Source organism: Sander vitreus, chromosome 4 (assembly GCF_031162955.1).
Source record: "Sander vitreus isolate 19-12246 chromosome 4, sanVit1, whole genome shotgun sequence".
NCBI classification, from domain to species: Eukaryota; Metazoa; Chordata; class Actinopteri; order Perciformes; family Percidae; genus Sander; species Sander vitreus.
Window position 1 is genome coordinate 28,404,535 of NC_135858.1, and position 16,615 is coordinate 28,421,149.

At 42.5% G+C, this 16,615-nt stretch overlaps 1 protein-coding gene across 1 annotated transcript in view; it reads right to left on the reverse strand.

The window, feature by feature from the left end:
- ptprt (protein tyrosine phosphatase receptor type T) overlaps window positions 1-16,615 on the reverse strand; it is a 438,297-nt gene that overhangs the window by 168,347 nt on the left and 253,335 nt on the right. The window contains exons 14-15 of the mRNA XM_078247539.1: window positions 16,078-16,354; window positions 509-545 (exon numbers count right to left, since the gene is read on the reverse strand). Of these exons, the coding sequence (XP_078103665.1) occupies window positions 509-545; window positions 16,078-16,354 (314 nt within the window). The remainder of the gene's footprint in view (window positions 1-508; window positions 546-16,077; window positions 16,355-16,615) is intronic.

A 16,615-nucleotide genomic window follows, 5' to 3' on the forward strand; every position in this document is an offset into this window, starting at 1 on the left:
AAGCAAAACAGAATAGGATGAAATGCGTTCTGGGGCTAACGCTTTAGCCTCCATCCATCGGGTTTAATGAAGGCGGTCAATCGGTATGTAATGGCGCTCAGGTCTCACTTAATACACTGATGGGCAACGTGGATGCGGCACGAGAGAGAGCAAGATAGATGGAAAAGAGGGAGAATGTGAGACAGAAAAGGGCAATGAAGGAGAAAGATTAGGAGAGAAGAGATGGAGAGAGAGGATGCTGTGCAACGAAATCATGCAGGATAACATGGTTAGGATGTGGGGTTGCCTGGCCTAAACGTTACGGGTTCACATATATGTGTGTGTGTGTATGTGGGTGTGTGTTCATCTCATCTAACACAACTTTAACACTGTTAAACTATTCTCGGGGATCATGTAAGCACGCTATTCTTCAGAATGAACTTCACTAAGAAGTTAAAAGTTAAATTAGACTTGAAAGCAATAGCATACTGTAAGTGCAGGCTGAGTATCAATGGAAGGGTGCTCATACCTTTGTTAGCCAGGCGGACACAGTTGATTTTGGTTTCCTGTGGACAGAAGAGAAAGAAAGACAGACTGTTAAGGTGAACTGAGGACAAATCCCCCGAGCAGAATCGCATTGTTCAATTCTTAAACAGCTGTTGCAAGAGTGTAGTTTCTGAGTGGGATGTTTCATATCAGCAGGGAAAAAGCAAGAGCTGTAGAGATTAATTGATGAATCCATTAGTTGTCAGGTAGTCTCGCATTGCCAGACCTTCCTCCACAGCGCTGCGGAGGAAGGTCTGGCTAGTCCACACAGTAATTCGGGATGAGAGAAAAACGTGCTCTGGTTTATTGGCATTTCTTTAAACCAATCACAATCGCCTTGGGCGGGGCTGAGCGCCGGACGCAGGTACGGAGCCTCTGTAAAATAGCCTCGGGAAGGAACTTGTTTTGGTGGAACGTGTACGTTCAAAAGTTGTTTTAGTCGTGCAACAGAAAACTCAGGTTGGACAGATAGTCTAGCTAGCTGTCTGGATTTACCCTGCAGAGATCTGAGGAGCAGTTAACCATAGTCCTCAGAAATCCACCGGAGTTTAGAACGCCAACACAAAGAAAGAGGAAGGTGACGGACATCCGGCCGAAATGAGGGACATCTGGCGGAATTTCCGATGTGAAATGAAACGTCCTCGATATAGACTAGTTGCCCAGCAAAACATTTATAGCCAACTATTTTGAATTTTTGAATCTAATTAAAATTAGATGATTATGTAATACAGAAATAATGATAACATTAAAGAGTAAATGAATGGCACTTTCAAAAAAAATATACTGTATGTAAAAATAAATACTTGTTTTAAAGAATATTATTATTTCATCACCAATCTTAACAAGGTACGTCTAGACATCTTTTGACCACAATTAGCAAATCAGTCCTAACAGGGCAGGCCACAACGTTTCTCCAAACTTCTATCTATCCCAGAGTTGGCCTAAATGTGTTTCCAGTGCCCTCCTTTTTATCTGTTGCCCACACTTTACGTTCCCGTGGTTCCACCGTTCCCGTCATTCTCTTTCTGACGGGCTGTCACCGTCTGAGAAAGCGTGTGCTTTTCTTTATTCCAGCTCTTTTCCTTCCTTCACTGCTCCTGTCTTTTCCTCTTCTCTTCCCTCCATGATATGCTGTCACCAGTAAGTGTACACCCATCTAACCCACTTGTCACATGTAGATTGGCCTCCATCACATGTTGGCCCATTTTGCTTCATCAAAGGCCATTACTGTCACTTAAGCTTTTGAGCAAAATCACGCTAAAGTACATTTATTTTCATCTAAACTTGGTTGTTTAAGGTCATATTAACATTCTTTTTTTTGGGCCCCCTTGACAACTGAAACCTGAAAAAAAAAAAAAAAAACTGTTTTAGGAGAGGATGAAGTGGCAGAAATGAGATTAGAACTTTATTTGTCTGAGAAGTTACTCTTCGGAGTAGAATCAAAAAGCAATATGAAGCTTACAACAAAGCTTTAATAAAAAAAAAAAAAACTGGATTAAAAAATATAAAATACAAGACATTTCAGTGTTCATCCAAACACCTTTATCAGTTGTTTAGCGTGCACAGGAAGTACCTCTGGCCTTAATACACAAGGCAGTCACATGATCTTCATGATCTCATGGCATGAAGTTACATGACTGCTAAGCTGTAGTCCATTTGTTTTGCCAGAACAATGGGATGTTTTAACTGGTAATGGAGAAGTTAGCAATCCTGCGCATGTCTAACACAAAGTTTAAACTATTACGGTCTTTAAAGTGAAAAACATATCCGTTGAAAGTCTGACTTTTTTACCATCATTAAAAAATGGAAAGCAGCAAAATCGAGTTATAAAACAAAAGGCAACACAAATGGTAAAACTTGCATCAGGGACTCGGGCCTGCTATGGAGTACATTTTACCCCAATGTCCAGTTTGTTTCATTAGTGTGAACGCTGAGTAACGTACCTGGGCACAGTTCATTGAGTACCAATCTTTTTTTACTAATCTTAACTAGGCGTTTTGGTGCCTAAACTTAACTGTCATCGCCGCGTGAAGGTCACCTTTTGTCGGCTAAACTTAACTGCAACGGTTGCTGAAAAGAACCGCCACCTCACGGTGCTCCGTACCGGGCTCACAGTCACCTTTTCTAGGTTAAATTGAACTGTAAAGACCGCTAAACTTAACATCCGTGGGACCGGTCATCACGTGACCAGCCGGCACTCGCTGTACTCCGTAGGATATCGTACAAATTGCCGTGCTTAAGTTTTTCTACGAAATTGCACAAACCGTTTTTACAGTTTTACACAACTGTATTTGCATTATAGCTCATGTCATGGCTTATGAATGGCAATTGTTTTGCATAGCCTGATGGGTAAATTGATATAGATTGGTTGAGGTTGCTGTTTGCTGTGCCATAGCAACTCTTCAAACCCTTATTTCATATCGTTAATGTTACTGAAGCGGACTTTCAGCAGAGCTGGTATCAGCTGGTAGATGATGACCCAAGCTGGTCTTGAAAGTGTTTACATGGTCGAACAGCAGACCCCCCCAGCATTTTGTCTTTGGTCTTTGTTCAGCAGGTCACCACAGAAATGTTATGTTATATACATGCAAGTCATTATTTCTGCATAGACACTTCAGACTTCCACAGTGAAGGCAGCAATGAATGTTGGGGTGGTAAATGGAAAGCTTTCAAATAAGGTTGTGTTTACCCAGGTTTACAAAAGGGTCCTTTCAAACAAGCTACTGCTTTTCAAAACTGTATGAGTGGAAAGAGTCTGACAGTGTCAAGTTCACTAGCTGACGTTGTTGAATCTGTGGATGTTACTTTCTTTTGAATTTATTTGAAAATATATATAGCTGTTGTTCCTGCAAAGACATTCGATTGCAAAAATACATTTATTAATTCATTGACAACAGTGTTGTCACGACTTAAACCACTTGAACACCAAAGATTTTGTGTATTCAGGTGTTGAAAATGCAACCTCACTTCTTCTAAATGACTGTTGACACACCGACACACACACACACACATATATATATATATATATATATATTATAGAGACACACGCAGGAGGGAGTAGGCAGAAAATCGTCTTGCATTGCTCAAAAATAATCTCCAGCATGGTGTCACACTGTCAGAATATGATGGAGAAAGATGGCAAACTGAGAGACAGATATATTCAGTGTTTGTGGCTGTGTTTGTGGCTGCATTATGTGAAAACGTGAAAGTGAATTTCAGTTTGTTATAAAATGACATATTTCACCTGCCATTATTTTTTTTTTTTGACGTTGTCTGTTTTTATTTTGTAAAATCCAGAATGTAAAGTCGAGCAAAACAGGAGACGGGCACTTTTGTGTTCATATCCTGAATGTTTGTTATTGTCACGTGTGTGTGCGTGTGTGTGTGTGTGTGTGTGTGTGTGTGTGTGTGCGCACACACACACGTGAAATTAAAGAGCAGGGAAGATGAATGTTAGTGATGATGGATGGTGTAAGCCTCTGAGCTGGCTCTCTCCACAAGACTAAACACGCCTGCTTCTACTACATCTCTGTCTGTCTGTCTGTCTGCTTTATTATGTGCTTTATCTGATGCTGTCATTGGTCTATGTACATAAATGCATAATTTGATTGTAGGCACAGGTAACGTAAAACTGAGAATTAATGCATTTTAACACATTCATGTCACTGATAAACAGACCTGCGGTTTTATTTAAAACAGTTTTCAGCGGTATGAAAATCTGCGGAATTTAGCGGATTCCAAAATGTTTTACAGTAACTTGTTTAAAATATTTCAGGTGGCCCTGCTGATAACTGATTTAAATGAGTTACAAATTAAAATACCTATATAGACACTGTAAAGGAACGCTATCTAACCGACCACATCTAACAGTTTGCTTCTATGAACACATGTATATGTAATGAAAAATTAATTGGGATGAAATATCACATAAGGCCTCAGCAGTAATAAAAAAAATCTAATTTCAACTTCTTTGATATGGCTATCATAAGGGCAGATTTGGAGTTTGCAATCAGAAGTGTGGTGTATATACCACAAATAGCCAGCATGGGAATAACATTAGTTCTAGATTGGCCCTATCGTGCCTATTTAGGGCCCATTTGGAGGCATGGCTGCTCTGGTTTCACAGTCCCTGTGAATAGAACCGCTGCCTCGTCTTCGCTCATGCTAATGGGCTAAACCTCAGGAGGCTGCAAGAAGCAAAGTTAATAAATGTAAGGCCAATTTATTGGCCTGCCTATCCAGAGAGGCTGGGAGACGAGAGAAGGGGAGTTGTTTACGGTGCAGACACTAGAGACACAGTGTGTGTGTGTGTGTGTGTGTGTGTGTGTGTGTGTGTGTGTGTGTGTGTAGTAGTTCACTTTGTCGAGCCTGACAGGAATACTAAGTGTGTATAGGAGATGCAGCTGCTGTGTGGGTGAGCTCTCTCTCTCTCTCTCTCTCTCTCTCTCTCTCTCTCTCTCTCTCTCTCTCTCTCTCTCTCTCTCTCTCTCTCTCTCTCTCCATCTATCTTTCCATCTTCCCTGCTCTCTTGCCTCTCTTTTACTTTCTTACCATCAAACAGTTGGTTGGGTCAGCGTTCTGACTGACGGGCAGGATTTCCAACCATGTGTGTTTTCTGTCTGACTTCTGGACACTGTGATTGGTTCCCAGGCAACCCGAGGTAGCTAGATGTTTCTTGGTCCATAACTCTTCCACATTCCTTCTTACAATCTGTCTTACACCTCTACCTCTTTTAACGGCTCTTACACACACACACACACACACACACACACACACACACACACACACACACACACACACAGTGCGTTTCACTATCTTTATGGGGACCCGTCATTGACATAATGCATGCCCTAGCCCCTTACCCTAACCTTAACCATCACAACTAAATGCCTAACCTTAACCCTTAACCTCACCCTAACCATAACCTAATTATAACCCTAATCCTAAAACCAAGTCTTAACCCTCAAACAGACCTTTGAAGTTGTGGGGTCCAGCATTTTGGCCCCACAAAGCTGTCCGGACCCCACAAGTATACTGTATTCCTGGTTTTTGGACCCCACAAATATAGTTAAACAAGAACACACACACATAGAAACACACACACACACACATAGAAACACCCCCCCAGACAGACTAAAAATGCATTTAGGGATTTTGCTGTCAAAGTCAGCTGAGTGCATCTTAATCAACATTGTCTGGCAGTTGGTTAAATCTCTCTCACTTTGTCGCTCTCCTATTACCACCAAAATCTGCACTCTGAAGTTTGTGTGGCTGACTGTGTGTGTGTGTGTGTGTGTGTGTGTGTGTGTGTGTGTGTGTACCTCCATTAACTGCCCGACGCAAACGCACTAACTTTTTATCTCTTTTTTTATTTTCGTTCTCTAGTTTCTTCCCATCATATTTGTTCAGTCAGAGTACCTTGTCCAAGCCCTGAGGCTTTTTTTTTTTTTCTTGTCATGAAAGGTGTCTTGCTGCATTTTTCACAGCGCGGGGGGGGCATGTTTTTTCTGTGCGTGCCACTGCTTCCTTTTGTTTCGAGCCATTTCTCCTCGCCTTCTTCCTGCTTCTCTGCCTTTCTCCTCTAACAAACAATTCCACCTCTCCACTCTACTCTTCTCAGCACTTACCTTTGCACTTTTGTGTCTTTCTTCCTCATTAATCTGTCTCTATTTTATCCATTTAACTGCTCTGATCTACAGTACGTTGAGTGAGTAAGAAGCCGGTCCAAGCAACTGTGTCTGTGTGTTCTGACATGGTAAGACAACCTCTCTGTCTTCTTTCTATCCCTCCCATTTAAATCTATTTACTTTACTCCCCTCTTTTCACCTTCAACCGATCTTTCTACACTCATGCTTTATTCTTCTCATCCTCTTTTTTTTATTATCCATGATCCTCTCCCTTTCCCCATTTTTGTTCCTTTTCTTTCTTTGCCTTCAATCCTGAGGGATCGCTAAAAGACAAGTGCAGACTGATGGAGGTACCTAGGTTTAATGCTGAAAGCAAGGGGCGTAACTTTGGGTTTAACATAGGGGGGAGGAGGGGGGGTTTGAGATATCCACTTTTGAGCAAAATTGAAATTGTGGCACATTTCCTGCATTCTGGTGAATCTTTCTGCAAGAATTTGTGCCTTTTCTGCATCAAGTTATGGTGCAAATGTCTTTATTTATTTAAAGGAAATTGTAATAGGTTTCTGGGGTTGGTTGCACTGGCCAGTTTTGATTACCCTACCCCCCCCGGCCTGGCTCACAGCCAGCATTCCAGTTCATCCCTAAGGTGTTGGATGGGGTTGAAGTCAGGGTTCTATGCACGCATCTTCTTCCACACCAAACTGGGGGACGCATTCCTTTATGGACCTGCCTTTGCCATGATGAAACAGGAAATGGCCTTTCCCAAACTGTTGCCACAAAGTTGGCATATCTCTCTTCTCTCGCACTATTTCTGTTTTGCCCTGCCGGCCTCCATCTTTCCCTCCAGTTTTATATCTTCTTTAATCTCCCTTCGACTCTTTTTAGACTTTTATTCCCCCTCCTTCTATCGTTTCTCATCCCTAAGTCCCCGATCACTCTTGCTCTTACTTCTCTTACTTACAGCCCCAGGCACTTTATTCTTGTCTGTGTGTGTGTGTTTGCCTCTAATGTGGGAATGTGGGAGGTGTGTGTGTGTGTGTGTGTGTGTGTGTGTGTGTGTGTGTGTGTGTGTGTGTGTGTGTGTGTGAGACATCACACAGCATTGAGGGAGATATCAAGATTGCCGTCGGTGAGCAGTTTTAATGTGCGGAGCGTCGACTAATTGGCACAATGATTGGAGATGAGAGACTGATGTCACCCCAGCGGGGGGAGAGAGAGGGATGGAGGGTCAGAGAGAGAGAAAGCGAGAGAGAGAGAGAGAGAGAGAGAGAGAGAGAGAGAGAGAGAGAGAGAGAGAGAGAGAGAGAGAGAGTAAGAACAGACGTGTTGATTTTGTCATACCAATAAATAAAACTGAAATTGAAATTGAGAGAGAGAGAAAGATGGGTTAAAGGGAAAAAGCAGTGAAGGAAGAGGGAGGGAGTGGTGTGTAAAACAAAAATAGAAGGCAAAAGAGAGGTACGAGGACAGGAAGAACAAGAAGCCAAGAACAGCGAGTAAAGGCAGAAGACATGAAGGTGATGGAGAGAATGAAAAGAAGAGGGTGAGGAAATGAAACAGAGGAAGGAAAAAAAGTTGAGGAGAGGGCACGTGAAACAGGTGGGAATAAGAGGAAGCAGAAAAAAGGGAGATTGCAATTGGAAAGGTGACAAGGAAAGGAGGCACTGAATAGAATGAGGGCAGGAGAAATAGAAAGCAAAGAACAAAGGACAGAAGGAAAAGTGAGCTATGGATGAAGAGCAGGAAGGATGGAGATGGAGAAAAGATGAGGGGGAAGAAGAGTGGGACAAAGAAACACACAGAGGAATGGAGGAGAATGGAGAAGGACACCACTGAGATAATTTCAGAATAGGAAACTGTAGGTGGGTTTTTCTTTCCTATTAGAGAAACAGAGGCAACAGCAGTGAGCGATGAAGAGGAGGAGAGTGGGTGGTTTGACAGAACAATTTCTTCTGAATGTTCCTCAAGAGGGGAGAGAGAGAGAGAGAGAGAGAGAGAGAGAGAGAGAGAGAGAGAGAGAGTGAGAAAGTGACAGAAAATGAAAGAGAAAGAGGGAGGAGAGACGTTTTTTCCTTGACGGACAGGTGGGGCTCAGAGGGAGGGGGAGTGAAAAAATAAAATAAAAAAAACGAGCAGGATTATCCAAGACAGGCGGAGAATGAGAAACATTCATTCATCTATGGGATCAAACTACAACAAACTAGCCAAGTCCTCTCAAATGTAAATGAGTTGCTTTCTGAGACATCCGCCGCTTGAGAAAAAAAAAATAAAAAAAGGGACACCTACACAAAATGACTGACAGCGAAGCAATTAAAAAGGGTTACACGCGTTTGTGAGAACTGCAGATAACTTAAATCCTTCATTGGCAATATATCACTTCCACATAGATCTGCGAGATATTGAATTAAGGGAACACGTTTTTCAAATACTGACATCTTTCTTTGTGCAGAGACCAGGCCCGCAACAATAATTACATACTGTACAATTGTCTATCCGCAATTATTGCTAACATTAGCTAAGGTCCTAACGGCTATGACTGTTAAAGGTTAATTGTTGATTTTATGTGCACTTAAGCAAAAAATGCAATTGTTTTATGACTGTGTACCTGTGTGGTACATGATCTGGGTCAAATAACAGTGATATAATCCAAAGATGGGATTCATTTCAAACTTTATTCGTTTGAAAAAGTAATACGTGAATACATATTTTCTAAATGGACAGAGACAATTATATTGTTAATCGCAATTATTTCTGTGGCAATTAATTGCACAGTCAAAATGTGGAATTGTTACAGCTGTAGCAGAGTCCGCGGTGGATTCAACGGCCATTTTTATTTTCTTCTGGAGCCAGTGCAGCTTTCTAAACCCAACAAAAAGCACTAATGCGAGACCTCTGCTGTCCTTACAGTATGTTGTCAACAAACAGCCACTCGAGGAAGGCGCTGAAAGTCCACCAGCTCCAGGGCGGCTGATGTGTGTCCGACCCTGGCATTTGATTTCCTTGTGAAGTGAGCAGGAAAAGACACCGCTGGGAGGATCAGAGGAGCTGTCCTCAGCAGAGAAATGACAGCATCTTTTGTGGTCATTTCTTGTAGTCGGGCAACTCACTCTCATTAACAGGGTTTTTCACGGCGTCTTAAAAAGTCTAAAATCTCTAAATCAAAATGTTGGGCTTTAAAAAATTCTTAAATTCCCTTACGTATTGGATTCTGGGTCTTGAATAATTGGTTACACTTTACTTGAAGGTATCTACATAAGAGTGACATGACACTGTCATGAACGTGTCATAAACGTTATAAACAAGACATAAACGTTTATGACATAACGCTTCTGTCATTAAGTGTTATTCGGTTTTTGTCATGACAAGTTAGGGTTAGGGTTCATGTGACATGACAGTGTCATGTGTTCATGACAGTGAACCTCTGGTGTGTGTGTCTTGTTTTCTCCCCTCTCTCTCCCTCTCTCTCTCTCTCTCTCTCTCTCTGCCCTCCTCCCTCTGCCTGTTGCACACCTGAGCGTAATTTGTCTCTTTTGTTTGTTCTAGGATTAGTTTACCCTCTTTAGGTAATTTAGGGGAGACGCGGGAGCGACGGCCCACTGCGAGGTTGGTCAGCGTCTTCCCATCTTTTTGTTCTTTTTGGCCCGGGGTCTCCGGTCCCTTTTGTTTCTCTTTGTTTGCTACTTTTGGGAATATTTTTGCATTATTTAATAAAGCTTGGTTGGTTGGTTAATTTGTTAACCCTGTGTCTGGCATCCTTTTTTATATGTTGCATCCTCCAATCCCTTTTTCTGAAGCCTCGGTTTGTTTCTTTAAAAGGTCCCATGGCATGAAAATTTCACTTTATGAGGTTTTTTAACGTTGATATGTGTTCCCCCCAGGCTGCCTATGGTCCCCCGGTGGCTAGAAATGACGATAGGTGTAAACCGAGCCCTGGGTATCCTGCTCTGCCTTTGAGAAAATGAGTCATAAGGAGGAAAGTTACCTCCCCTTTCTCTGCTTTGCCCGCCCAGAGAATTTGGCCCACCCATGAGAAAGACAGAGACATCATGGCTTTCAAACGAGCAAAGTGGCAGTTGGTCAAGGCCACACCCCCACCCTCCTCCTTTTCTCTCTTTCTTCATTCCTAATTTTCTCTCCTCATTGAATTGTTCCTTTCTTGTGTCCAATTTATAGACTATGTTTATGTTTTAATTGTCTATATGCTACCCTTTTGTTGAATTGTTTTAGGGAACCCAACATGTCAAGCTCCTTGAGGGTTTTCTAGGTTTCCTTTGCACGTCTATTTTTTTATTTTATTTTGTCGTACATGTAACACTGTTGTTGTTGTTTTTTTTACATGTGCTAAATAAATCAAATCAATCAATACACACGTTCTAAAAGATGTTATGTAAAGACTATCTTCCCATGTCCATAACATGAAATATGTTTAAGCTCAAGTGATAAAGCTTTCTAGTGGCTCTTGTCTGTCGGGAGCTAAGGAGGAAATAGTGTGCTGCTGTTATAACAACACATTCTCACTCCCATCTCATATAACACGGGACGCTTGGTCAGGTGCCTTTGTTGTTGTTATTGACGCTAAAAGTCTCCTTTAGCGTCATATAACGCACGTTAACTAAACGCGCTTGGACGGGACTATTGGCGTCCCCTTTTGATGCAGTTAGGTTAAGGTAAAGCTTATGGGTTGGCTTACGTTTCCGTGACTCGCGGGAATGGAGCGGTTGAGTTTAGGAAAAGATCGTGACTCGTGGGTGGGCTTACGCTTCTGTGACACCCGTAATAACGGGCCAGTTAAAGAAGAAAGCGGCTTCCGTGACAGCGGCAATAACGGGACGGTAAAGACACACGTCTCCTGGGTGAAAGTCCTGTGTTTGACCCATCCAATGGGTTGGTTATAAAGCTACAAAGTCTGCAACGGTGGGTGGGTGGGTGGATTTGGATGGAAGGGTCAACCAAATATTTCACATGGGACACATACTGTATATTTAAGTGTCCATTTCCTACTGACACTCAGCGGAGCCCTCGATCTTTTCCCCCGAAAAATATTTATTTGTTACAAAAGCATTGTATTTATTTTATATGGGAACACTTTTTATCAAAATAAGTCATTATGTTTTAAGGTACTTTTGTGGCTTGATTGTAAACAAAAAAAGAAATAAATGGTTTTAAAGAAGAATATGTTGGTCAATTTAGTCAGCTTTTTCATTGAATAAAGAGAAACACTGAAAAGAAGGATAATGGTACAGTCTCCATGCTACCTGTGTCCGGGGCTTAGCGCCGCCCAAGACAAATGTGATTGGTTTAAAGCAATGCCAATAAACCAGAGCATATTTCTTTCCCATCCCAGAATGCTGTGTGGACTAGCCAGACCTTCCTCCACAGCGCTGTGGAGGAAGGTCTGGCAATGCGGGACTAGCTGGGAAGTAAAAAAAAACATGAAACAATTTCTCTTTGGGATGGATAACGACATGCGCAAAAAAATGTATATTTATTGGCAGAAATTCATGAATGAATTTGAATGTGAGGCTATTTTTTAATGCCTGACTTCAATTTATCAAATCATCTGGGTTACGGTGGCTGCACTTGCTTTTCTATTTACTTTGTGCCAACAAAACCCACAATGCTTCAATCCATGACCCAAACAAACCGCACACTGATTGGATTGACAGAGATCCAATCAAATAAGGTATTCTTATGTGACCGGATTTAGGGTCTGCACATGAATACCCACAACTGGCAAGCACAGACACTCACACACACACACACACACACACACACACACACACACACACACACACACACACTTTGAAATGCATACTCATCTGCTCACACGCACGTGTTGTTCAATCATGCAAGAATCACCACTAACACCCACTTGCACACGGTCTCCCTCTGTGTGAGTGCATTGTGGGAAATCTGCCTTCTGGAGGAAGTTATCACATCACGGCATCAGCCAGCTTGCTGATGCCCTGCTCGCCAAACCGAGTTACCGTAGTTACGGCACTGGAAAATTAAAACAACCCTCACAGGAGTTTAGAGTATTATGGAAATTCAAAAGCCAAGTTCAAGTTGTGAATGACTTATGAGAAGGAGGGGAGGTGGCCCGGGGGTGTTGTTATATTTGCAGATGGTATAATTGCCAGGCAAAACAGGGGACACAAACTGATGGATTCTGGGAGTGAAGATTCCCAGAGGGAGTTTTTATTTATTTCTTTTCTGATAAGAAGTGACATAAAATTGACTTTACTGGACTGGCACGCTGAGAGGGTGAATCAAGATGCCACTGCACTACTCTGTCTAACCTCATCTCAATCACTGATGCTCAGTCACAACTTTCAGTCGCTGTGACATCACTGATTAGGGTGTGGCTAAATAGTACTTGGTAGTCTCAGACCCTGAACACCCACACAGGCGTTTTCAGTTAATCTGGCTGATTAAACCTCTTCCCAGGACTGGGTGGGTGTGTATAGACTGATTAATTAACATCTTCCTGAGTCTGAGTGCTTCGCCTTCTGAGAAATAGTTCTTAGTTTGTATACGGTTAGAAGATGGCTGTGTCTCGTGTGACCTTGTCATTTGTACACGCTGTGACCATACAAATCACAACATGTAAATAGGAAAATGTTGGCATTATTTTGTCACTTATTTGGAGCAGTAGGCTAGTTGGAGCCGGTTACCTCCAGGATCTGTGCTAAGCTAGGCTAGCGGTGGGTGCGTCAGACAGAGTTACGACACGCACGGAGATGAGAAGGGTATGTATGGACTTATCTAACTCTGGGGGATATGGTGAATAAGACAAAGTCCCAATAAGTTGGCGTGTTCCTGAAAGGCCTTTACACACAGAGGGGCGTGACAAATAAATGTCACCAAAATGCAAAATATTTGCCTGTTATTGTTTTGCATCAAAACTATTCATACCGGCAGCTATGCAAATTTGCAACAGTTGTTCAATAAAAGGTTTGAATATTTGCACCAGCTCATCTCCCATGTCGGTGGACTACAGTAAACGTGTAGCGGTGAAGATATCAAGTGAATGTACAGTAGCTAGAGTCTGCAGTTGGAGCTCGTCCAGACCACCAGAGGTGCCATGTCTTGTGACGGGGGTTAGCTCCGGATACTACCGTCCGGTCTCCCCCTGTGCTGTCCCACCACCGTCGGGAAGCCAAAGCAGGAAAAGCTAACAAGCTACAGTAAGCTATTTAATTGAGTTTCCTTTTAGCAAAATACTCTGAGTGGATGTAATTCCCTCTGGTAAACAGTTACACAGTGTAGCTATGGAAGATAGAGCGTAGCATATGTCTAGGACTTTTATTGTGAAAGGTAAGAACGGAAAGAGTGTCTCCGGAAAAACGCTGCCTAATAAAGTTTGCTGTCTATACAGCCTCCTGTTGTTGTTCTATGATCCTCATACTGTAATAAACAACACAGCATGATTAATGATGTATTTAATAGCGGTGTGAAAACTCGAAAAATCGACCTTGTTTTCCGGGGAAAAAATTACGTTGCTTTATCGCCGGGTAATATCCACGTTCCGTGTGAAAGTAGGCCTACTCATGACAAATACAAGAGTTTGAAAAAATATACTGACGTGCCAATTAATTGCACACAAAAAATGTCCCTGGTGTGTAAAGGCCTTTAAGGAGGGGTGAATTGGCAGCAGCAGTAGTTTCCCTTTTAACACAACGATTATCAAAGGCCTTGAAAGCTTTCAAAATCTCTGCAAGTAAAATCCTTTCATACAAGTAGTTCATGCCAATCATGCAAGATTTTAGTTTGTTGTTGTCTTTTAAAGTTACCTGTTGGTTTAAATATTGTTTCCAGGTTTTCCCTTTCTGCCAAAGAGTTTTAAAGCCTCTATATGTAGAATTTAAAAGTGGTTGTAGCATTTTTTATTAGTCCAGGGGTGTCACGGCGTTTTCACACCGACAGCCTTTAGTTCGGTTGAATCTAACTAGAGTGTGTTTGCCCCGCTGGTGCGATTCTTTTGGGCAGGTGAGAACGCGGCAATCGAACTCTGGTGTGCATCAAAAGCGGACCAAACAATCAAACTCTGGAGCGGTTCGCTTGTGGTGAGAACGTGATCCGTACTCCAACCGCACCAACTATATGTACTCCGCAAGTCTGAGCTAGTGTCTCCTGTAGTCAGGTGTGTTTAGCAATCTGCGATGCAGCAGAGCATCAAACTGTAGCAGCTTGCAGTGTTTCTATCACAGAAATAGACTGCAGTCAAGCTTGCCGTCCGTCACTCGTATGTCCGTGGTCAAACCAGCTGCCGCTAAAGTTGGTGACAGACGCCGGCAGAGCAGAGCGAAGTCTCGGTGACCAGAGCAGACGTAGTAACGTCTCTCGCGAAACAACGTCTGATCATTTTAATGAAATGAGCTGGTTTGACCACTAGACCAGAACACAGGACCTTCTTCCTGTAATTACTTTCTTGCTCCCGCCCCCAGACATATCCGACCAATAAGAGGGCTGGACGTTCTTGCCTGATTTGTAATGACGCATTTTGGTACGCTTGGAAATCGCTCCAAGTGTACTAACTCCCATACTGATGCGGACCAAAGCAAACAAACTACAGGTGTGAAAACGCCCTCAAACTCAATTTCACTAAGGGCCACACTGGAAAATGAGAATCTCATCAAGGGCCAGACATGTAGGGTTTCTTGACATGCTTTTATTTAATCCAAAAAGTTAAATATCTTTGACTGTATTATTGCATGTCTCATATAGTCTTCTCACTCACAGTTTGGTCGACATAAAGTCCTAAAAAAGTCAGCAAAAATGTTCTTCCATGCCATCATAGAAGAAAACGGCCAAAAACTTTGGAAAAAGCGACAAAAACTAGGTGGGCCAAAATGTATTGTAAACCAGAATCGGATCAAAATCTGCGAGGGGCTGGATTTGGCCCGTGGGTCTTGAGTTTGTCACGTGAATTAGTCTGATGGCAAAGGTTTTTGTTCATAGGAAGAAAATGAGACAGTCCTGGTAATATCTGCCACAGCATATTTTACATAGAGGATAGAAGGGAATAAGAAAATCCTCCATATCTCTTTTTGTTTCCACTTATTTGACATAAAAAAGGATAAAAACCTAAACTTAAACTGATTGTTGTTTAGCTAATGGCTTTAAGTGTTGAAGTATTTGTACCAGCATATAGGCAGGGTGTGATTTGCCAGAGGAGATGCGTGGAATTTCCCCCCCTTTCTGGTCCACATGTCCCTGCCTCTGCTCAATTATTTTTGTGGCGGGGTCAAAATGTATCGCCCCCATCAAAGTGATCAATGCTACTTCACCAATAGACTATTATATACCTAAAATAGAAGGCTATTTTAAGTAAAGCGCTGTAACATGAACACATAGTGCCATAGAACGATAAAATCCGAGCAGCAGTTGCTGGTTGTATTTAGCCGCTACAGAGCTCCGGGGACTCCAGGTACCAGCGGCAGTTGTTTAACTGCCAATAGGTGACTGTGAGCCGGGTACAGGCACTGCCAGATGACGGTCCTTTCAGGGGCCGTGGTAGTGGAGTTTAGCCAGAAAAAGTTAGCGTCATGCAGCAATGACAGTTAGGTTTAGGCACAAAAATGACTTGTTAAGTTTAGGAAAAAGATCAGATTTGGATTAAAATCCTCCTGAGGAACGAACGAGCGTTTCCTGGGTGAAGGTCTTTTGTTTTCACTGTGTTTTATGGTGACACCATGTTGTGCTATTTCATTTTGAGATTATTTTCCATTGGATATTGAAGTTCATAAAGAAGTGTTCTGGCATGGCTTGCCGCGTGGCACTATATCCATGGTATTGAAAGGGGGATTTCATTCTTGCATGTTATGTTTTGTTGTGCATGGTCAAAAAACATCCCCTCCCCCCACTATGCTTTTTTCACAAGTCACACCCTGAGTATAGGTACTTTTGGAGTCTTGAGACTCACCCCGTTGGCTCTGCTCATGGCCTGGTAGTAGATGCTGTAGCTCTTGGCCGGTGACAGAGGACGATTCCAGAAACCTCCATAGCTTTTGTTGTCTCCCACCGTGAACGGTTGTACAATCGTGAGGCTGGAAGGCGGCAGTTCAGCAGCAATGTAGTAGGGGGAGTCCAAGGCGGAGGCATTGCGGAAGCTGACGGGGGCGGAGAAACACTCAGGGGCTTCAGAGGCGGCGCGGCGGGTCTTGGACTTGCGCTCCTCCTTCACAACGAGCTGGTAGGAGCTGGAAACACACACATAAAGTTTCATTTGTACTTTTTACTGACAAAAGAAAGAAAATATGTACTGCTGGAGAGTTAAGCAATCAACCACTGTAGTTAAGGAGACATTCAGTTTTTCTGTCAATTTGGCATTTCTATGTGGGTGGGGATGTTGAAAATATTGTATCTCCTTTGGTCGAATAGCACACATCTCTATCGGTACAGGAGGGTTGGAGTTCATTGTCATTTGAACTCTATGAAAGGGGAATTTATCCTAATTCAGC